This window comes from Mustela nigripes, chromosome 7, assembly GCF_022355385.1.
Source record: "Mustela nigripes isolate SB6536 chromosome 7, MUSNIG.SB6536, whole genome shotgun sequence".
In the NCBI taxonomy this organism is placed as follows: domain Eukaryota; kingdom Metazoa; phylum Chordata; class Mammalia; order Carnivora; family Mustelidae; genus Mustela; species Mustela nigripes.
The window spans coordinates 26,338,270-26,361,134 of NC_081563.1; the positions used below are offsets into that span (position 1 = coordinate 26,338,270).

Genomic DNA, 22,865 nt, shown 5'->3' on the forward strand with positions numbered 1-22,865 from the left:
TGTAGACATGATTCCGGGTTCAGTCCCACAGATGGTGAAATATGGACAGCTGATCCCAACTGTGAGCCCTAGAGAACTGGCCCCAGAACTTCAACTGCAGATTGCAACATCTAATGAGTTGGCTCCTATTTCACAGCTGGAAAGTTAGCCCCAGGGTCTCAGCTTCAAGGTGTGAAATCTATTCATTTTACCCTAGGAACATAACAACAAAGTGGAAAAGCTGCTGAGTTAGCCCAGGCACCACAGTTGCAAAATAGGAAATCACTATATTTGACCCACAATTCACAGTTGCGAGGTCTGGAATATGTTCATTTGGCCCTACCACCGAAGTTTTCAGATACAAAAGCTGTGGAGCTGATCCTAAGATGACAACAGGAAGAGAATAAATCCATGAAGTGTGCCCCAAAGCCATGGTCACAAGATGAACGATCTAAGGAGACAGCCCCAATACTATTGCTTAAAGATGTGAAATTTCCTCAAATGGTAGAATGTAGAAATGTGATTCCTGAAACACAGGTGGAAAGTATGAACTATGAGGAGCCAATCTCAGGGGCACACATTCAAGCAGTAAAATCTGCAGAGCTGAACCTCAAGCCAAATCATCAAGCCACAGAACCTGAAGGATTAACCCGATGGCATCAAGCTTTGGAATCTTCAGGAATGATCCCCGAGCCAGGATATCAAGGAGCAGAAGTAGAGTTGACTTCCAACCCTTGTCACCACAGGAAAGAATCTCTGGAGTTGACACAATCATCTTTAAGAAGTACTCCAGGGCCACTGAACCAGACTTCAGAATCTATGCAGGTGAACTCAGTGCCATTCCAAGGTGCTCTTGAGACAATGCTCCAAGGCATAAAAGCCTTGGACACGCGAATGCCTCAACACATAATACAAGAATATCCAGAGTTAGTACCAGGATCAGAGATGCAAGGAATGAATCCAGAAGTGTTGAACCCAGAGTCCCAAAGTATGAAGTTTGTTCATCTGAATCTAGGACTGTATTCAGAATTTACGAACTATAAGAAGTTGACCCCAGAACCTCAATTTCAAGGTGTGAAATCTGTGCCACTGACCCCAGAACCGCAGCCCCAAAGTACAAAACCTGAGGAGTTAATTCTAGGTCTGTTAATGCATGGCAATAAAGTTGTGGATTTAACTGTACCACTGGAAGTATCTAAGAGGTTGATTCTCTCAGTCATGGCCTCAAGTTAAGGACTCGGGGGAATCCTATACAAGGCCAGTGCAGGAAGTTACAGGATCTGAAGAGATGACACCAGAGCCCAAGCATCACACTACAGAAACTATGGGGTTGACCCCCAAAGCAAGGCCAACAGAGAAGGAATTCCTTGGCATGACCCCAAAGCCAATAAGTAAAACCACTGGATATACAGAGAGCGCTCCAAGGCCCTATCCTCAAGCACTAGAATTTGTGGAGGTGATCTCCAAGAAAAGACTGCAAAGGGAACAATCAGAAGCACTGACTACAGCGTCATTACATCATGTCCCAAAATCTTCAGAGATGACACCAAGGCTAAGATATCCAGCTCCTGAATCTGTGGGCTCAACCTCTAAGCAGTGCCTTCAAAGGGAGAAATCTTTAGATTTGTCCCCAAGACAAACAGGTCAAGCTACAGGACATGCAGAATCTGTAGAGCTCACATCTGAGACACAGCAGCAAGGGGATGGACCGATGGGGCTGACACAGTCACAGAATCAAAGTATGAAATACTCACAGATAGTTCCAGGACTACAGGGTCAAATTACAGAGCTTATGAGGATTAGTCCAAAGCCACTAGATCAAGTCACAGGCTCTACAAAGACACAGCTTCAAGCTGCTCAACCAATAGGAATAACCTCAATAGGCCCCCCAAAAGTTGTTGAATATGTGAAAGTGACACCTGGGCCACCACTTCAGGTTGTAAAGTCTGTAGCATTAACACCAGGGGGTACCTCTCAAATGGTAGACTATGTTGAACTGACTCCAAAATTACAAGATGTGAGACCTTCTGAGTTTACCTCAGGGCTATGGTTGCAAAGTGTAAAATCAAAGGAATTAACCACAGAGCCAACACACCAGATTTTGGATAGAATGTAGTTGATAGGCTTTCAAATTGTAAAGACTGTGTTAATGCCAGGGCCACCACTTCAGATTGTAAAATCTGAGGAATTAGCACCACTACCCATTCCTCAGATTGTAGAACCAATAGGAGTCTCCTTAGGATCAGCTACTGAAGTAATGGATTGTTTGGATTTCTTCCCAAGGCCACATCTTCAAGAAATGGTAGAACCTGTAGAACTAACTATGAGGCCAAATACCGAAGAGAAATCTTCAGAATCACTCTCACAGCCAGCATTTTCTTTGGAGGAATCGGCAGTGTTCACTCATGAACAAGGGCTTCAGGCTGTGAAAGGAATGGGGATTAAAAACAGGGCCTCCTCAAATCATGGAATGTGAGGATTTGAATCTAGTACAGATATATCAGAATAGGGAATCTGAGGATTTTATGTCAAGAGAGGAGTTACAAATAGGGAATTCTTTCTCTAGATTTCTACAGAACTCTTCAAACTCGCTCATCTCAAGCTCTGTCGAAGCATCTGAATTAGGAAGCCTTTGTGATCTGGAGATGCCAGAAGTGTCAAGGGCCTTGGATATAAAAAACTTTGGGACAGATATTTTGCTGTCTGAAGAATACTTTATAGACCCTACTGTGATACGAACGTCAACCCTTCCCTTGTCCCTTCACAATCAACCCTCTGATAAGATATCTAACAGTGTAGAAATCCCACATTTTGAGATCCCAGGAGTGGGTGTCATATCTAAGAGGACTGTTAAGAAGCAGGTGGAGAAGCTAGAGAATTCACTCCAGCGCCTATCCCAACATCCACTGCAAAGCTGGAGATCACCATCTAGGACCTTCCAGTCAGGATCAGGAACTCAGAGGCCTTAACTGGTCTGTCTGGAAGAATCACTCCTGGAGACAGCAACTACCCAGAAAATATCTCTCCAAGATGCTAGTGATAGGGAATGTCTTGGCTACCACTATGGAAAGGAACCTTTGTTCTCAAACATCTTTAATGGAAAGAGCCACTGCAGATATCTATCTATTCAGAATTTATTTGGGGTTCCTGCGGAACTGATGGAACTTTCCAAGAGTCTGCTAGAGAAGAGTCGAAGTATTATTTCTCAGACTTCAGTGTCCAAAAACTACATTCAGAGACACACTTCCTATCATGGTCATGAACAAAGAATAGCCTTAAGGATGTGTACACATAGCTCCATGTCCTCCATAATACAGCAACACTCTGGAGCTAGTGTGAAAATAAAAGTTTGAAGCTTAGTGATATATCCCAGGAAGTCATTCAGCACATGCCTGTTTCATGTACAGAGGGTCAGCCTCCTGTCCCAGTAAATTTAGAGTCTTCCTTCAATATAGTTTTCACTAGGAAAGATTCTGTTCCAATGGAAGAGAGTGAGAACTCAAGAGTTCACAGACAAGGATTTTTGAGTCCCAACACTGTCTCAAGCCAAGTTATCTTCCCCAGGCCAAGACTGACTTGTCAGAACAGTTCCAGTTGCTACCAGATCTGCAGCTAAAAATGGCAGCAAAACTGTTAAGGAGTCAAATACCCCCCAATGTACTTCTACCTCTAACTTCAGGTCTGGTTTTAAAATATTCTATCTGCCTACAGTGTGGCCTATGTGTAGATTTTAATTGCTGTCATAAATTACAGGGCACTTTGGAGCCTAACCTTCTTACAGCTCTACCTTGTAAGCACTCCCGAAAACCACGGAGAGATTAAGGTGAGTTTTGGCTTTAGGTTGCAAACTAGGAAAAGATCCCAAGTCCCAAAGTACCACAGAAGAGACAGATCCAACACACTAAGGAGTTCTATATCACCATCACCAAGAAAAGCTAAAGTCTATACTCGAGCTTCCAAGAGTCCTACTTCTACAATGCATTTCCAGTCCATATCTTCCCAGTCTCCTGCTCCTGCACAAGTCCACAACAGGCAAAGATAGTATAGGAGCCCTGCCCTAGCAGGAAAGATGACAATTGGAGGGCTAGGGCACTATGAGTTTACTCAAGTTCATTCTCTACCAGAGAGTGACTTTGAAAGCAATCAGGATGAAACATGGGCTAAAAGGAGAATCAAAAAGACCCGTAGTTCAAAATACCCAAAGAAAAGGATCACTACGGGAGGCAGAAGATAAAACACAAAGTTCTACACAAATGGTAAAACCACAATATGGAGTTCTCGGGATTACGAGAACAGTTAAGAGGGAAGAGGAATGGAGCATCTCAGACGACTACTGCCTCTTCGAAAAGACAACCTGAGAAATCCTCCCAACCCAAATTCATTCAACGGTTTTTTCAAGGCCTAAAGCAAGCATTCCAGAGAGCACGAAGAATAATGGCTTTTGCTGGACAGAAGCCTGAGGACAGGTCAAGGCCAGACCATTTGTGTTCAAGCAAAAACCACCATCCAAAACGAAAAGCCAGAGATGATTCCTCATCAAGAGATATCAAAAGAGATAGGATGTCAGTTGGTAAGCTAAAGCCAACAGACATAACCACTAAGCAGGAGAAGATGTTATGGGAAGAAATACAGCAATTCAGATCAGCTCATCAACCAAAAAGAAGTAGCTCTTTCCAACGTAGACATACCCAACGACCCAAGCCCATAGTTTCCCAAAGAAGTGCTATTTTCAAAACCACTTCAGTCGGACAGGCTGTGGTCATTGTTCAAAACAACAAGAGCAGCAAAGATAAGAGAAACTCCTACAGATGTGAAATCTCTAGCCAGGCGTCCAAGAGCTCCAAAATAGGAACCAGAGTTCAAGCCAGAGGGAGAAATCTACATGGTTCCCTTAAGAGAACCTCACACAGTCACCTTACAGAGAAACTCACACCCAAGAAGCGAAACCCCCATAGCTTTGTAAGGGAGAGAACCCCAAGTAATTCCTCTGAAAGCCATTGCAGTCCCTCCGAGAGGCGCCATCGAAGTCATCCTCGGAGGAGACATCACAGTTCCTCTGAAAGGAGCCATCAGAGTCCCTGTGAGAGGAGATGTCTCTTTCAGAAAACTCATCACAGTCCCTTAGAGGTGAGAGGACACAGCCCTTCTGAGAGAAGACAGCACATGACCTCTGAGAGGAGTGGTCCCAGTTCCTGAGAACTCACTGTAGTCCCTCTTAAAGAAGTGGACGCAGTCTGTGTGAGGGGAACAGACACAGTCATTCTGAGCAGAGCCAACAGAGCCACTTTGAAAGGGGCCAGTACAGTTGGTGTGGGAAAACCCATCTCAGTCCCTCTGTGAGAACCCATCACAGTCCTGCTAAGGAGAGACTCCAACACAGCTGCCCCAGGAAGAGGCTCAGACATGGTCTGTCTGAAGATTGCAAGGGCTCCTCAAACACGTCTCCTGGGGACCACACACAAAATACTCCAAAACAGGCCAAGTTTAGAGGCCTGAAGCTAACAGATGAGAAGAGATTCGTCCCCATTATTCACTGACTGGCTCAAGCCTTCACCAACCTGCCTCTTTTCTGGCTTCTTTCCTGCTCAGCCACTGCCTTGGATACCGGCACCCTCAGCAATCAAAGAGCCTCTGTGCCTCTCTACCTGGGGGTTGGAAGGGCGGAAATGGGTCTGTCATTTCTCTAACATAAATAAAGGGGCAATAATTGATCTCCACCTAGAAAGCCCATTCGTCGTGCTGGTGGGGGGGGACAGAGGGTGAAGGGGTATTGGGTGTCGCGCGAACGGATGGAACGCGAGGAAGGGGCCCTGAAGCCACGTTTGGGGCTCTAAACCCCACCTACAGCTTCCTGGGGCGGGGTCTCAGAGGACGGAGTCCTGTCACGTGACTCACTCCAGCCCCAGCCCCCTTGGAAGCTGCCAGGCAGAAGTAGAAGTTCAGACCTGGGATCGGAGGCTCTGACTCCACATCCCCCTCAAACTCCTAATACCATATTTCTCTGAATCAAAGATGCATCATTTACTTATTTTTTGTTATTTTTTTGTTTTAGACAGCATGAGTGGGGAGGGGCAGAGGGAGAAGAAGAGCGAATCTAAGGCAGATTCCACACCCAGTGCAGAGCCCAGTGCAGAACTTGATCTCACAACCCTGAGATCATGTGCTGAGCCGAAAATGAAGTGTCAGATGCTTTACCCACCAAGTCACCCAGGTACCCCAGATACATCATTTAAAACTTCACATGCAGGGGCGCCTGAATGGCTCAGCGGGTTAACCCTCTGCCTTCGGCTTGGGTCATGATCTCAGGGTCCTGGGTTGGAGTCCCACATCGGGCTCTCTGCTCAGCAGGGAGCCTGCTTCCCCCTCTCTCTCTGCCTGCCTCCGCCTACTTGTGATCTCTCTGTGTCAAATAAATAAATAAAAATCTTAAAAAAAGAAACAAAAAACAGAAAACTTCACATGCAACCCAAATTCTAAGATAATAAAATGTGATTATATATATGTTTAGGAATTGATGAAACCTCTTGACTTGGCTTAACCGGCTAGATTCTTCTCTTTAGGAGCTTCTATGTAGAGGAGGAGACTCTGCTTTCTTCCTGGCTTCCTTCTGGCCCCAGCTCCGGCCTCTGGATTTGCCCTTCCAGCTCTGGTCCCAGGTCTGCCCCCTCCCTCACAGAGCCTCCTTCCCTCTCAGTGGAGACCTCACCCGCCTCTGAACTCCACTTCAAATCACATCCTTTATCTTCACCGAGGTACTCAATTAGCTGAGCCACAGTGGTGTCCAACTTCCCCCAATTTCAGTCTGTTAGGCGTTCTGCCTCAGATCCCCTTTTATAGTTTTCCTAGTTCTGGCTCTAGCATCTAGCAAGCACTCAGCAGGTACCTGCCGCCTGAGCGAAAATGAGAGGCCCAGGAGGAAAAAGCAATGTCTGAGGAGGAATGCTGGCTGTGAGGGCGGTCCGGGAAGTGGGCGGCCAGGAAGGGTGGAGCCCGCCTCACCTTCATCCAGCACTTTTCCTCCAGGCTGCTGCTGCCTGAGCCCCGCACCTTGAGGTAGCAGTCGACGGCACGGCTATACTCTCCAGCCTGCTCCCACTGGCGAGCTTGGTCCACGAGCCCCTCCATGCCCCTGAGATGAGAGTACACGTGACCAGGACAGGCTGGGCAGCGTGGCCTATCCCGTGCACACCTTGTGACCCAAGCTCCAGTCCTGCCCACACTTGCTGCTTCCTGGCGTCATACCTGGCCCCTTTCTTGGTAGCCTCCCGCTCATACTCTTCCCGCAGAGCCTCCAGCTGGCCCGGCACATAGTCCTTGTAGATCCGCAGAGCGTCGCTCCATAATCCAGCCTCCTGCTCAGATTTCCAGGTATCAGGAAGGCAGAGGCCGGCACGACACCTTCCCACTGCCACACAGGTGCTCTATACTATGGGCCACGGATCCCTAGGTCCTTGCACCTCTCTTCTCCTCCTTGTCTCCTTCCCCCTCTCCAGTGCTAACTCTCTGGATCTTTCCCAGTAGTATTGGTTAGTGTAGTGCTCTGTGGGTTCTTACACTCTCTCCCCCTCCCCGTCATGGTCCTGAATCCGGTGCCCTACCTTATAATAATTGATGGGCAGGCCCGGTCTCTGGGCCCGAAGCAGCAGCCCTTCTGCTTTCTGAAAGTCCTTCTCCTCCAAGGCCCCCCGGGCCTGCCCCACAAGCCCCTTGGCGACAGTGTCAGGATCGTGGGCCTCGGCCACTTGCTGAGCTGCCTCCCAGTCCTGGTTATGGACGAACCTGCTCCCAGAAGAGGACACAGGGGAGGCTCAGCACAGGACTGAGGCCTCAATAGTGGGAGACAGAGAGCCATATCAGAGGGGGTAGAAGATTTATTGGTACTAGGTTCAGGTGAAGGTGGCCATGCCAGGTCCTGGGGCTGCGGCTGGGCGGACGGGCGTAAGGAATTGACAGGTAACTCACATGAGGGCTGCTTCCTTGGGCGTACCAGCCCTGATGAATTCAGCTTCGGCCTCTTCAGATTTAACCTGCAGGGACAGAAGGGCAGCCGCACACGATCAGAAGCAGATTGCCATCATGGCAGCCGGGAGACAGGAGGAGGTCCAGGTTAAAAGCAAGGGAGGAGGAGCACATCCATACCTCATCCTCCAGGTACAGAGCATGTCGGAGATGCATCTCAGGGGTTTTGTGCTTGAGGGCCAGCCGGGAGAGTTCAAAAGCAAATTCAAATGAGCTGAAATGGAAGGTGTAGGTAAGGTCTGCCTACTCAGTACTTTCATTTTATAAGAGGCGGAGCAGGGCAAGAGAAAACAAATAGGGTAGAGACGGGGCCAGGGGAGGGAAAGGACAGACTGAGAAGACAACCCATGTGAAGTGACACAGAAGCACACAGACACGTAAAGGAGGACGGGGTCAGGGGACACTTGGAAAAGCCTGTGCTTCCTGCGACCAGTGGGCATAAAGGAATGGGATGGGCGCGAGGCAGGGGGCCGCAGTGAGCCTCACAGCACTACTCTGCCTCCGGAGCGAGGGCTCCGGGTTCTCCACCACTTCCTCCTGAGCCACATTTATACTAGCAGAAAAACTCTCTAAAACATTAAGACTACTGTCAGCCATCTGACTGGATGCAGGATTATTACTGGTCTTTGTAACATTTGCTTAAGAAAAGCTCTTTTTGCATTTAACAGAAGCCCACTTCCGTTACTCAGAAGTCAATTACTGGCTTAGTGAACCTTCGCTTTAAAAGCTCTTCTCTCTGGGGCACCTGCCTGGCTCAGTCTGTAGAATGAATGACCCTTGATCTGGGGTTGAGTTCAAGCCCCACAATGGCTATAGTAATTACTTAAAAAGGTCTTTTTGAAAAAAGAAGGAAAACTGATCACTTTCCATCTTCTTGGAACAGCTAAACACTGTTCTGAGCCCCTGGGGAACAGGGGCAGAGCTACTGATTCATTCCTTGCCTCTCCATCACGTTCTTCCAAGGATTTCTTCACTCCTGCCTCCGTTTTCAGAAACACTTCTCAGCTATACAGCCGTTTTCCTTGTCTATGTAGAGGCTCTGTCTCAAAAGGGGCCAGTGGAGAGAAGCCGTGGGGCCTCACCAGTTGTCGGCGACGAGGTCCACGGCAGCTTCCAGGAGTCCGAGCTTAGTGAGCAGTCTCACTGCGGACGCTCCTCCCAGGCTCTTTGCCCACAGATAGGCCACGTGCTTGTGGGCATCAGCTCCTCCGTGAGCCTGGGCCACCTGTGAAACAAAGCCATTTGGCAATCCTCCCACGCAGGGCCACAGGGCTGCTCCCTTCCCCCACTGACCGGACTGCAGCTTTGACAAGGGTCAGGTCTTTCTACTAGAACAGGGAGAGGGCTCAGTTTTGGGTCTGTTAGCCTGCGCAGGTCCAAGGATGGACTTCAGGTAGTCCACAGACCCCTCCTACCGCATGTGAAATTTTGCCTGTTGGTATGGACATTTTTCAAAGAGACCCACGACCAGTTCAGAATGTGTCACTTGAGAGTGGGGAAGAGGCACGGGCGTGTCCCCAGAGTGACCTGGACTCCTTACCCGGTAGGCCTCCTCCCAAAGCCCATTGGACCGGTCCATGTTCACTGTTGCCTTCCACTCCTGAGCCTCGAGGTAGTGATACTCGGCCTCCTGCAGTCGGCCTTCAGCCTCCAGCTCCTGGCGAAAGGAGGGTCAGGATGGGGCGAGGGGGACGTGGGGCCTGTTCGGGGAAGAGATGGCCGAGACCGGAGAAGGGCTCACCTTGCCCAGGTGTAGGTGTGTGTCACTGAGGAGATCTGGGTGGTGCTTCCCTACCAGGCGGATCATATCATCATACAGCTTGTGCTTTTTGAACATGGTGATGGCAAGATCAGGCTCTTCCACTGTCGCGTAGAGCCTGGGGAGGGGAGAGACACCAGGGGCCTCCTCGACCCAGATTCCCGCATCACTGCCCTCTAGGCAGACGGCGCGCATCCTCAGACGCACCCCTCTCCCCACACGCTGCCTCTGGGGCCCTGGCTCACCTTTCCGCCTCCAGGTACTTGCCCTGCTTCTCCGTCTCCTGAGCCTGGCTGATGTACAGCACCGACATGTCTTCCGGCCTCATGCACTTCATCGCCAGCTGTGCAGACACACAGAGCCCCAGTCACCTCCAGCGCACTTCCGAGGCAGGCAGGGGGGCTGCGGGATGGCCAGGGAAGCGCGACTCGGGGGTGACCTGTATTCCCAGCAACTCTGAACCTTCCCAACAACCACAGGGGTTTGTGTACGGATGCTTTCCTGGTCAGTCCAGGGAATTCCAAGACCATAAGGAGCAGAGTCAGGACTATATTCTGCTCAGGCAGAAAGGCCAGAGACGCCCTGTGCTGGGGCACGTGTTCCCACTCCCGTGCTCCCGCCAACCACTGGGTTCTGGGCGCCAGCAGCAAATGAAGTTGCCGCTGTGACTACAGCTTGGGGAGGGGCATTTGGGGCTCCCCAGCTCCCAAACCCTTTTGCTCGCTTCGGAATTACGGGTTTGGAACAAGGGCCTCTTCATCCTTGCCTTTCCCTGCGGCTAGGTATCCAAGCGCTCCAGACTTTTCTATCTTTTGCTTTTTCTCAGCTTTCAAGGAGGCCGGTGAAGAGGGGACATCAGAGCCCAAGGAAAGTGGGGACAGCCCAGAGAGGTGGAGCCCTCGGAGAACCGGGCCCCGCTCTCTACCTTGTGGGCTTGCTCCCAGCGGCCGGCCCGAGTGTACATGTCTACTGCATCTTCTGTTCGGTCTCCCTTAACGTAGAGCTCCTCCGCAATCTGTGCTCGAGACAGCAGATACAAAAGGCCGGGAGCAAGAGCGTTAGAGCAAGAGCGTTAGAGCGGCCTGCAGGGGGCAGAGCAAACCTCAGCTGGGGTGGCGGGGAGGGGACGGGTCCTTAGTCCACAACACAGAAGAAAAGAGGGCTATGGTGTCTCACACCCTCCACTGTTTTGAAAACAAAAACAAAAACAAAAACACAGCCAAAACCAGAATGGGGACAATACAACAGGCAGTTTAAAAGGACCGAAAAGGACCTCGTACTTTACAACACAGGGCAATTCCACATTGGAACAGCTCCATAGGAAGAGAGCTGGAGACTCGCTTTATAGGTCTGGGAGAGGGCTCTATGTTATGTTGGAATGAAATAAGGGAAGTAAACTGCTTTCTTCTTGCTCAGGGTGGCTGGTGCTGCTGGACCCAGAAAGAAGGATTTGGTGAGGGGCCCCCACTTCCGGTTCTGGGTTCTCTTCTCATTCGGTACTGCGTTGCCTCCAGCTCCAGCAAGGGACTTTCCTCACCTCATACTCCTGCAGAGACGCATAGTGTTGGGCCCCGCGGGGGTTGTATGTGGTGTTCCGACAGTATTCCGGTCCGGTAGATCTAATACATAAATGGCCTTCTTCCACTGGTGGACGCCAAGGGCAGCTTCAATTGCCTTAATGGAGCACCTGGCAGAGCTGGGAAAAGCATCCATGCGTATGAGGCAAGAGGAAGACAGGTAGAGGTAGGGAGACACCTCAAGCCTACTCCAACCTACATGGTGCCATCTCTCTCGGAGCCTCGGTGCCCTTACTTGCCCCATCACCTTGGACCTCACACCCAGTCGCCTTTGCACCCCTCTACCTGGCTTCAATGTAGTGATGAATGGCTGCATCGAGCTGCTTCTGCTGCACCAAGTGATCCCCCAAGGCCCAGTCTCATCACCTCCACTGGGAATGCCAACCGAGCCAGCTCCACCGCTGCCAGGGACAGAGAGGGCACTCAGCTAAGCCTTCCAGGGATGGGACTCCGGGAAATGGGCGACAAGTGGAGGGATGGAGAACTGAGCCGATCCACCAGAACAGGTGCACAAAATTGGTGCAGGGGGACTATTTGGGCAAGACTCTAACAGGGAAGGCTGGGTTGTCCGGGGCAGTACCTTTCATGAATGCGCTGCCTTTACAGTAGCACTCCAGGGCCCGCTCTGGGTTTCGAATCTTCTCAAAGAGATCACCTGCCTGTTGACACATACCACGTGACTACAACAATTACCCTACTACACTAAGAATCAAGTAGCAGCCCCCAAAGGTGGAGACTCAGCCACCAGTTCTGGGGGGCTATGCACTCCAGGACTCCCCTGGGTAGGAGGGAGCGCTGAGTCCTGGAGAGGAGGGACGGGAACGGGAAGCCAGCCATACCCTTTCATACAGCTCCCCCTTGATTAGGGCTGCAGTGATGTTTTCTACCAGCTCGGTGTTAGCTAGCAGTTCCTCCCGGGCCAGCACCAGTCGGGCAGCTTTGGCAGGGAGCCCGGCTTTGAGGTAGAGGCTGATGGCTGCTAGTCCATCCCCCTGGCTCTCCTGTAGCTCACCGGCTCGCTCCTCTTGCTGTGTGTCCATCAGCCACTGGTAGTAACTCCGGCGCAGCTTCTCCAGGGCTGGGTGGCCCTGGACATGCAAGAGAGGAATCTTGCATCCTTCCTGTGCTGCTTCCCAAACTTCTCCAATCCCACTGTAACAACAGAAAGCCTCCCGGTCACCAACGTGCCAACTCCCAGCCCAACCCTGTTCCAGCTCCTATAGCCTCCTTGGTAAGAAGAGGCTTCAGATATTGGTGGAACTGAGCTGCGAGCACCAAGGAGAAGACAGAACTGCTAGTACCTTGGCCTGAGCCACAGGGATACACTCATCCCAACAGTGCAGCTCATGCTACATATCCATAGTCTCCTCAACGGCACTCTAGGGGAACCCGGGCAGAGGAGAGAGGGACACCAAGAAGTGAGAGGAGCATCAGGGATCGGCAGGCTGTCCTCAGCCGGGGTATGATGCAGCCCGGGGGGACTGAAAGCCTCACCCTTGACCTATGCACAAGCAGTGGATTTATCATGAAAGCAGAAGGAGGTTAAGCCCCAGGGCACCTCATTTGCATAGGCCCCTTCCAAGGCATTATTTCTTAAGGAGGGCTCCTCAAATTCTATCTGCTTCGGGCCCCACAAACCCTGGATTTGCCTGTGTGCACAAGCAGGGCCAGGGCAGGCTCTAGGGTAGGGGGAGGCGGCAGATGGGGAGGCAGCAGACAGCTTATAAAGACATAGCTGTAAGGAGCAGAGCCAGAAGGAAGGAGTGACATTTTAGCTGCATCGACCTTTCTAGAAGCTCTCCCCCGGAGCTCTCTCCTCCCCTCAGGCTGCCTCACTCCCCCTCCCGCCCAGCTCCCCTCTTGAATCTGGTCCCTCTGCTCCCATCACCTGCTCCAAGAAGATCATCTCAGCCAGCTTGTAGTTCTTCTCCAGCATGGCTAGGCGTGCTCGGACCTGGTAAAAGTCTGTTCCTTCTCCACCCTGCGGGGGGAAGAAGAAGGCTCTGGTTATCCTGTCAGCACTGCAGGAGCCATTCTGACTATGAGAGCTTATTAGACAGGAAGGCCACAGAGACGACGAAGCTAAAGGACCAGAAAGCTGAAAACCTTCATGGGGCTTAAAGGATGAGGTCTGGCAAGCCATTCCAGAGCGGTCTGACTCGAAGGTGGAGGCGCGTGAGCCATGGCTGGAAAGCCAGGGGTGGTGGGGCTGCGCGTGAAGAGAAATCTCAGCTTGAGAGACTGAATAATTCAGGAGGATAATACTTGCATATTCCCGAGACACTTGGTCTGCAATCTCCTTGGTCTCATGCAGGAATCGAGCTTTTGCTACATGGCCCCAAGCAGAAAAGCACCTACAGGGCGGAAGCAATCATAGTAACAGCAGCATCACTGCAGGATCAGCGCGGACGCGCCGCCGGCCCAGCAGCCGAACACTGAGCCTCGGTGAAGTGCCGCGCGCCATTTCTGCCCCTAGAGACACAAGGGGAAACTCGGATAAGGGCCTCGCTCTCAGGGAACTTACTTTCTGGGGGACACAAGTAATTAGTACGCAAACAAAGATATTCCAGAGAAAGAAGAGTGAAATGGAATAGCGTGACAGTACATATAAACTGTAACGGAGGGGGCTAGTTCAGCTGGAACTCAGAGAAGGCCTATCTGAGGAGATGACATTTGTGCCAAGACCTAAGTACAAGAAAAAGTCAGTCATGCAAGATGGGGAAAAATTATTCCAGGCAGAGGGAAGAGCGCATGTAAGGTGCCATGGCAGGAATGAGTCTGAGATACTCAAAGGGCCCAAGGGGTGCCAGTGTGGCTGGAGACTAACGGGCACGTGGGTACCTAGAAGATGAAAGGGGCAGAGGCCAAATATTGTAAGGAGTTAGGACATGTCATGGGCTGTGGATCTTATACTAAGTAGAACAGTAAGCTACTGGAAGGTTTGAGCAAATAAAGGACACAATCTGATTTATGGTGTAACACATGATTTCAGCTATTGTGGGATGAATGGATGGTAGGTGTGTAAGAACAGGATCCGTGAGACTAAGAGGCTTTTGTGACACTGCAGGTAGAGGTGTGGTCTGTTCTGGGCTGGACAGTAAGAGCTTCAGGATGTGTTCTGAAGACGCTGGGTCAGGGCCCTAGGACAAGCTGGTCGTCTACCTGTGGGGCCATGGGAAAGGAAGCATCCAAGAGGACTCCTGGCAAAACAGTAGCAGCTGACATTTACTGAGCACTGAGAATTCTCCTACTTTCTTCACTGCCCCTATGATTCTTCTTTACCACCCCAGGAGGTAAATGCTATCATTCCTCCCATTTACAGAGAGGAAATTAAGAAACCAAGGTTTGGAAAGGTTCACTTAACCCACGGCTATACAAGCTGTTAAATGGAGCCAGGTAACTCGCAAGAGTCTAAAACCTCAAGACTGTCCTACTAACTACACTCCTATGCTGCATTCGGAAATACACGTCAACACCTGGACTGGAGGGCATGGGTGTTAAAACTCTGAAGGGGGACCTACATAGGGGAAGCAAAAGCAAAACAAATCTTATAAACTGGGATGGAAGAATGTTTGGAATAACTACCTGGAAGGTATTACTGGTTGTAAGGGCAGGGGACTGGTGCCTCAGCACTGGGAGGAGCCTCTCACACACCCCGCCCCCCACACCAAAAATGGCCTCTGGCCATCCTTCCTAGCTGCCCGCACCTCACCTCTGGTCTGCCTCACCTCTCCGCGATGTGGAGCTGCCTTGCCTCGAGTGCCAGTTTGCTCAAGATTTTCCACATTGCCTCTGTTTCTGGGGTCATTTCCAGAGTCTCCAAGAAGGCTGTGGCCCTGAAGACAGAAGGCAGGAAAGCAACAGTGCAGGCACAGCAGGGCGCAGAGGAGTACTGGCGATGGGCAGGGGTGGCGGGGCCAGTTGTCTGGCCCATCCCAGCTCCTCCAGCCTCAGAACCAGCCTCTCCCACCACCTCCCGGGGCTGTCAGCCCAGCCCCTCACCGGGTGTAGTTGCCGTCATCAATGGCCGTTCCAAACTCGATCAGGCCCTCATCCAGCATGTAGGCAACAGTCGTCACACCTTCGGTCACCATCACCTCGGTCTTCCCACCGCCCCGCTCCAGACCTACCCCATCACCCTGTAAAATTTCAGTCCCCCCACCCCACCCGAATTCCAGGTTAGTGTCTCCACCGACTCCACTGCAGAACGGACAGGCCTTACCCCCCCCCAGCGCGTACACGCTGAGGGAATCCCAGTGGCCCTTGTTTGCCCGGCGTTTCGTTTCCTTCAAGCAGGTAAGAAGCCCTTATCTACACGGACGCCCTCAGCTTCCGGGACACTCAGAGCTGTGCCCGCACTAATGCCTGCAGGTAAACTGACAAAGTGGGCAACCACGTCTGCTTCCGGCTTGAGTCCTGTTAAAATACAACTTTAACCTGGGCCGTACTTTTGCATACCTTCGTTGCTTAGGTCACCTGAAGAAATCGCTCGGCTTGCTTCCTAGTCTCCCGCGGGGAGGAAAGGAAAGGAAAAGCAGGAGGGAGGGAAGAAAAGGAAGGAAGGGAAGAAGAGAAAGAAAAGGAGAAAAACAGAAAAGGGAAGGAAAACATAAAAAGGCAAAGGCCGGTAAGCTAAACCCCGAGCAGGAAAAAACAGGGGAGCAAGCGGAAAGGGTACAGTTGCCCTGATGCAAACACAGCAGCGGGTGAATAAAGCAGGGGTGCTCCAGCAGGATGAGGGGGCGATTCTGAGAATGTGTTAGTCATGAAATCTGGGATCCTCTCTTCAGGAAAGGGAACAAAAGCCATTAGTCTGCCCGATTCCTGCAAAAGCAAACACTGATCATCTCTAGAGGAAAACATGCCCATGTTAGGCCCTTGGGATTCTAAAAATTATATCCAATGTAACGTCAGCCCCCCAATAAAAAAAGGTACCAACATAGAAGTTAACCACCATAAAGGAGTAAACAATAACAAGAACTACAGCACTTGTGGCCCTCCAAGGATTTCCAGTATTAAAAATAACAATTGGGGGCGCCTGGGTGGCTCAGTGGATTAAGCCGCTGCCTTCGGCTCAGATCATGATCTCAGTGTCTTGGGATCGAGCCCCACATCGGGCTCTTTGCTCAGCAGGAGCCTGCTTCTCTCTCTCTGCCTGACTCTCCGCCTACTTGTGATTTCTCTCTCTGTCAAATAAATAAATAAATAATAAATCTTAAAAAAAAAAAATAACAATTACGGAAGAAACCAGTTATGGAATATGAAAGAACTGTAAAATGTTTAAAGACCTAAGAGATGGAATGAAACATTAAGCAAGGGACAAGAGACTCTAAAAAATGGCCACATTGTGTTCACTTCAGCAGCAAATATACTAGAAAAAATGACCAGGCAGACTAGAGAAAGAACCAAATAAAACCGTATAAAAGATTCAATATTTGAAGTAAGAAAACTCAGTGGGTGATTTTAATAGCAGATGAGACGATGGTGAAAGTGAACCCCTGACTGGCAAGATTTTTTTTTTTTAATAATCTTTTTAAAATTGTATTTATTTATTTATTTGACACAGAGAGAGGGAAACAGGCAAGGGGATGGGAGAGTGGGAGAGGGAGAAGCAGGCTTCCTGCTGAGGCTCGATCCCAGGACCCCGGGATCATGACCTGAGCCAAAGGCAGATACTTAAGGGCCAAGCCACCCAGGGACCCCTTGCAGGATGTTTCTTAAGGAATTATCCAGAATGTAGCACGGAGCGAGAAGGAGGAAGGAAGAATAAGAGGTTATAGAGGCACAAAGACAGGACAAGAAAGGGAACACATACCTAATTAGGAACCCCCCTCAGGTTGCTATCATTGTTACTCCATTTTCCAAATGAAGCCGCGGGGTGGGCGCTCAGAGACTGTGTGCCGAGGGCTTCAGGTCAGCGGGATTGGACCATTTATTGAAAGTGCAGCTGGCACTAGGACTTGAGTGCTGGTCTCCTAGCTCCAAAACCCAGCCTCTCTTCAGCATGGTTCCTCTCCCGGTGCCCGGCCTTTTCCGAATCTGAGATCTTCATCATCAGAACGAACGGGAGGTCTTCCGCACTCCGTCTTTGGGGCTTTTACCTAAAGCGCTCGTTTATCCGGGCGCAGACTTAGGTTCGCTGTTTCCATGTGCGCCCAGCACGGGGCCTCGTACACAACTGATGTCAAAGGAAACGGACGAAAGCTACCGCGGTTAGCGGTCCGTCCTGCTACTGCACACTACCCACCGAGCAGAGATTCCGCATACAGTAGGCGCTCACCAGCGTGAGATTTCAGTTCCCCCCACTTCTCTGGGAACGTTAAGGCTGGCGGGGGAGGGAAGAGGCACGCAACTCCTCACCTGAGGGCTCAGCAGCGTCCTCAGGTGCTTCAACTGCCAGACGAACACCTGTCTCTCGGATGCCACCAATCAGCGACAACTCCCGTGGTTACCTTGACAACCCGTAACGCTGCCGCAGCGACTGCCGCTGACGCGCTGTCGCTGACGCTAACGCTGACGCGAGTACAGCGAGACACACTTCGCAAAGTCACCACCTAGCTTCGCTGCGAAGCAGAGAGAACGTGCGCAGGCGCAGTGAGGTCTAGGGCGGAACCGAGAGGACGCGAATCCTCTCTTCAACCAATCCTGTCGTCGCTTGCAAACTCAAGCTCAAGCCACGCCCACGAGCCCTCCGCAAACTCGAGGTCCTATGGCATCGCGGTCTTCCTCCCGCCTGGATTGTGAGTAAAGTGTGGCTGAACACTTCTTTTAATCCTTACAACCCTGGAGGAAGGCAGGGCAGTTGCTTTCATAAGTTTTGCAGCAGCCCGGATTGAACCCAGATAGGCTCTATGATGTGCACGGGGTATCACAAGGCTAATAATGATAGCTAACCGAATCCTCAGGATGCGTCTGCCAGGTACCGTGCAAAAGATTGTAGATGCATTATCTCATTTAATCTCAAAGACAGCTTTTGAAGGGGATGGCATTATTAGTTCCATTTCACATGCCAGGAGACTCGGGGTTAGAGGGGTCCCTTAACAAATGAACAGTAAAGGATGTAACTGGGATTCAACCCAGAGCTGATGCATTGAAACAGCCTTTATATTCTGAACTCGTAGCTCCCTATATCTATGCAATGCTTCTATACCCCGTGCCACTTCCATCCCAAGAGATGAGGTGTCCAGAGTCCGAGATGTGAGTGTTTCCGCGCCAGTGGCCAGTGAGAGGTACTACTGCAGAACTGGGTAGCAGTGGATCAAAGACTGCTGCCCAGATCTGGATGCTTTTGTGGTTCAAGGCAGAGGGCCAATGAGAACTGGGCTTATCTGATAGGATGAAGTTAAGTTTTGTAATACCTGGGGTTGGAGCTTGGTGAAGTAGAAAGGATAATGACTTCTTGATCTGTTTGGATTGGGGTCCCTTTCAGAATTACTGGTCTAAATTCTTGGAACATGCCAGGGAGACTGAGATGCAGAAAAGGAGCGTTCATACACCTCCCCTGGAAAGATCCGCAGTTGAGAAGACCTATTCTCCAGAGAGTATAGCATATGATGTCCAGATTCTGGGTTCTGCAGCTTTTCCCCCACAGTGGTATTTCTCTCACTGGCACCATCCTTGGAATTTAGGAAACAGTAGAGGAAAGCCTCTACTTTCACAGGAAGGAAGTAGCCCCAGAGCCCAAAGTATAAGTCTTTTGACAGAGGAGTTCCAACCCCTCAGTTTTATTTCCATAATCCTCCTCTGGATATAGTGGCAGAGAGTGAATATAATAAATGCATTTACACTTTACAGTTATTATTGACTTTGACCGAATCAGCAGAGACAGAGGCAGACGAAACAAAAGGAAAAGTGAGTGTGGGGAAGACTAGAAGTACAGGAGTGCATAGGATAGGAGCACGTGGCACTGAAGGATCCATTAGTGGAGCTGCTCTTTCATTTGTCCCAAAACACTGTTCAGTCCTTTTCTGGAAATTAACTCGAGGCTGATGGAGGTGTCAGAGGAATCAATGTTGAAAAGCTTGGGTGTCAATGTGGGCAGTGAAGTTAAAAAGGTTACCGGCCCCTCTCATGTGGTATGACCTTCGTTTCCACAGATGCAGGAGAATTTATATACCCCCCCCTCTTTGCCTCCCCCCCCCCCCCCCCCCCGTTCTCACTGAACAAAACAAAAGGAACTAGGGCTCTAGTTTTCTACTCCCATTTCTGTCCTCTCCCCACCCATTCAAGGCTACAGAATCAAAACAAACACCTTAAAACAATGTTAGTGCTCCTGTCGAGTTGGTGGTGGTGTGAGAGGCCCTTGTGGTCAGGGGAGAGACAGTGGGGAAGTGTCTTCAGCTTACTGTACAGTATCCCAAACAGTCATCTCCAGTTTGTCCAAGAATGTTTATTGGAAAAATGTCCAAGGGATGAGGTCACCAGCAGCTGGGGGCTACCAGGTGAGGGGGGAGCCCCTGAGGCTCCGTGGAAGACATTGGAGTAGTGCAGTGCAGCATCTGCCTCCAGACCCAGACAATTCCTTTGAGTTGCTGGGGGAGGGGGAGTACCCAAAGAAACCCCACTGAGACCCAGAGGTAAGATGTGGGGGCAGCTGGGAATGCCGAGAGTCCTGATGCAGGTGCAATGGGGGCCCATCTGGGACCTAGTGGGATACAGTTGAACAAGTGTCTCTCCCCCGGACCTGGGGGATGGAAGGACATTTCCCATCTGATAGCCATTCCCCAGGTCCAGGGACACAGACCCCAAGAGACCTACCTTCTGGCCCTGCTCACAGTGGAAAGAGGATGGGCACCAGGCCTGAGATTGTGGGAGTGTCATTACCCTCTAGGAGATTACGGGATCCTTCAGTCTTGGGCAGATCACCAACTGAGGCTCTCCCTGACCCTGTCCCCATCCCCAGGGTGTTAGTGCATCTGTTTTCGAGTTCGGTTTCTTCACTCATACATCAATGGTGTTGATGGATGGTGACTTTTTCTGTAAAAAAAAAAAAAAAAAAGGCTTGAGTCTCTCATGTCAGGAAGGTAAGAGCCTCCTCCATCCCAAATATCCATTTCCCCTCTCTTCCTGCCCCTCTTTGGCCTTCTCCCTTTCCCTGACTGCTTCTAGAAGCAAAATCACCCTTCCCTCCCTCACCGGCCCCACATCACATCACCTGTCTCGTCCCCACCGGCCTTCCCTGAGGACTCTGTTCCAGCCCCTTCCCCTTCTCCTTGGGGTTGTTGTTGGAGTGGTTGTCCTTGATGATATCATACTGACGGCAGAAGAGCCCGATGACAGCTGAAACACAACAATACAATCTGCACCTTGATCTTTACCTCCCCACTCACAGCCTTGAAGGGCAGTGAGATACCCACTAGGTTTCTAGAAAATCTGAGAAGAAAACCCTTGAATTTCTGGTGCTCATATGCGAGCACCACCCTCTTAGCCTTCCTCTCCTCAAACTTCTGCTCACCCCCAACTAAGCATCTCCCCGCTGCATTTCCCTCCCTGCCTTTTCTCCTGAGCCTTCACCACCTCCCACCTTCACTGAGCCCCCCACTCCCCCATTCCTTGGTCCCCCGTGCAGCTGCTCACTCACCCGCCCACATGAGCAACACCACCACAATGATAACCACTTCCCCTGTCTGCAATGGTCGCTCTCCCTCCAGAACCTCCACTGTGATGTCACCTGAGAAGAAAGAGATAGACTCCAAGTTATGGGGAGCGGCCACAGAGCTCTTCTATGCAGACCCGTAAGGATGGAGAGTCTGGGGCCAGGGTTGCCCCTGAGAGCCCCTCTCTAGGAAGCTGTTGGTGGACAGGTAGGTAGAGACCAAAAAAGCAGGACTGTTGCGGGCAAGTATTCACGCAGATTGCGGCGGCTGGGAACAGAGGGTGGGGAAAAGGAAGCTTGAAAGCCCTTCTCCCAAACGATTCATTATCAGCCTGTTTATACCCAGTCCTCTGCCAACCTTTTCCTTTCGTTTCTTGGCAGTATGATGAATTAAGTCATCCTTTTATTCATCTAAGCTACACTGTGGCTTGTTTGGGGGGAAGTAAACAAGAGGCTGAAGGGCAGGTAAAAAGCCAGAGAATCCAAAGCTTTCGGGAGTGGAGGATAGCTGAGCCTCTCACCTGGGGTTGAGCTGCTGGAGGGTAGCTGGTCAGAACCCTTGAGAGCTTGGAAGTGCACCCGAGGCCCTTGGGGGCTCTCTCCCCGAAGGCCGATGATGCTGCGACCTGCACGGTGTAGTCGCTATCTTCAGCCAGTCCCCAGAGGGCACAGGCCCTGGTGGCGGTGTTCACCTCCCGGATCACACACTGCCCAGGGCCATTCTGTCGCTGCGGGGAGATGATGGGACAGGAGGGTGGTCTCACACCAGTCCCAGGACTCAAACATCCAAGCACTCCACGAAGTAGGATGACAAGGGCAGCTTGAGCCAGGGGACACCAGCTCCCTGATTCCCCCACCACGGGGAGGGGAGCTTTGGTCCCCGGTGGGGGTAATGGAAGGAAGGCTCAGAGTTCCAAGGACACAGGCTGAGGGAGCAGAAGGGTGAGTCGTACTTGCTAGGAAATGGAGTAGCCAATGACGGGGGACATCCCAGGACACAGTGGCCGAGTTGGCTCTGAGGTGAGTGACTGTCACATTCACAGGAGAGGGAGGCCGGTCTGTTGGCTGCCAGAGTGAATAGGTTAACAGGTCCCAGGTACGGACTAGCTCTGCTCGACCCCACTACCCCTTTACTCACCTGCTCGCACAAAGCCCAGGTCACAACTGACCAGCAGGAGGACCGTAGGGCTTAAATATGGGGAGAGGGGCATCAGCGAAGCCATGGTCCCCACCGAGTCCGCTGGGAGGCACTGGGGCATCCGCTTGACATCCAGGCGGGGCTCCGGGAGGTGGCGGGAGTTGTTGGGGGGGGGGGGTTGTCTAGGACTGCCCAGAACGCACGCGTGGCAACAGCTCTCCCCGGCTCCCCACCGCCCACAGCTGCCCCGGATCTCCCCGTTTCTCCCCACGCCTTCCCCGCCCCCGCATCGCCCGGGTGTCCCCAGTGCGCTGCTCTGCCCGGCCCACGCCCACCCCCGCCGGTCCTCGCGGTCGGTCAGGCCTCGGGGGGCTGCTCGGTGCCCAGAGGGCGGCCCATCGCCCTGCTCCGTGGCGCTGCCCCTGCCCCATCCCGGCGCGGGCCCGGCGCAGCGGGCAGCGCGGGACCGAGCTGCGGGCAGAGGGCAGGTGGAGGCGCAGCGGGAGCGGGCCGCGGGGCTGCGGGGGACCCCAGAGCTCAGACGGGCCGCCTAGTCTGTCCCTGAGCGGGGGGCGGTGCCGGCGCGGCCTGGCCGCTGGCCGGAGTCCAGGTGCGGGAGGCAGTGCGGCTGCTCCGTCGGCCCCTGCAGCGGGATGTGACCGTCCCGGCTAGCTAGCCGCCGCCTTCTGCAGAGCTGGCCCCGCTCGCTCCGCCGCAGCCGAACCCGGAAGTGCCGGCCCGCCCCGCCCCGCCGGGGTTCTCGCCGCGGTCATCCCCCTACCCCCCCTCCCCCGACCC

At 51.8% G+C, this 22,865-nt stretch overlaps 4 protein-coding genes and 1 pseudogene across 6 annotated transcripts in view; 3 read left to right on the forward strand and 2 right to left on the reverse strand.

The window, feature by feature from the left end:
• Positions 1–76: 76 nt before the first annotated feature.
• LOC132022309 (intraflagellar transport protein 172 homolog) lies at positions 77–20,154 on the reverse strand. Its single transcript, XM_059407617.1, is given in 24 exon segments — positions 77–192; positions 6,979–7,108; positions 7,222–7,331; positions 7,578–7,758; positions 7,942–8,006; positions 8,119–8,212; positions 9,081–9,223; positions 9,539–9,655; positions 9,740–9,875; positions 10,003–10,100; positions 10,683–10,772; positions 11,295–11,348; positions 11,351–11,444; positions 11,620–11,688; positions 11,690–11,735; positions 11,915–11,993; positions 12,174–12,422; positions 12,636–12,713; positions 13,223–13,315; positions 13,604–13,688; positions 15,063–15,170; positions 15,337–15,640; positions 17,787–17,841; positions 20,092–20,154. Coding segments are annotated over 24 exon segments (2,589 nt in total). The 3' UTR covers positions 77–144.
• Positions 1,268–2,095, forward strand: LOC132021272 (uncharacterized protein C2orf16-like). The gene has a single exon (XM_059405409.1). The coding sequence runs from the start codon at positions 1,268–1,270 to the stop codon at positions 2,093–2,095; it is 828 nt and encodes a 275-aa protein (XP_059261392.1).
• On the forward strand, positions 4,210–5,696 carry LOC132021271 (uncharacterized protein C2orf16-like). Its single transcript, XM_059405408.1, has one exon. The coding sequence runs from the start codon at positions 4,249–4,251 to the stop codon at positions 5,173–5,175; it is 927 nt and encodes a 308-aa protein (XP_059261391.1). The 5' UTR covers positions 4,210–4,248; the 3' UTR covers positions 5,176–5,696.
• The window catches only part of EIF2AK2 (eukaryotic translation initiation factor 2 alpha kinase 2), a 46,413-nt gene continuing 40,609 nt past the window's right edge, over positions 17,062–22,865 (forward strand). The window contains exons 1-2 of one of the 3 annotated variants that reach the window (XM_059405414.1): positions 17,062–18,074; positions 20,985–21,137. The gene's annotated coding sequence lies outside the window, so the exon portion shown is untranslated. The remainder of the gene's footprint in view (positions 18,075–20,984; positions 21,138–22,865) is intronic. The other 2 variants (XM_059405412.1, XM_059405411.1) reach the window with 2 other exon arrangements.
• Positions 19,608–22,840, reverse strand: LOC132022310 (fibronectin type III domain-containing protein 4-like; annotated as a pseudogene).

What these genes read in the sequence shown, in the direction of transcription:
- LOC132021272 (XM_059405409.1), top strand. Translation starts at nt 1,268, where the DNA reads ATGACACCAGAGCCCAAGCATCACACTACAGAAACTATGGGGTTGACC.
- LOC132021271 (XM_059405408.1), top strand. Translation starts at nt 4,249, where the DNA reads ATGGAGTTCTCGGGATTACGAGAACAGTTAAGAGGGAAGAGGAATGGA.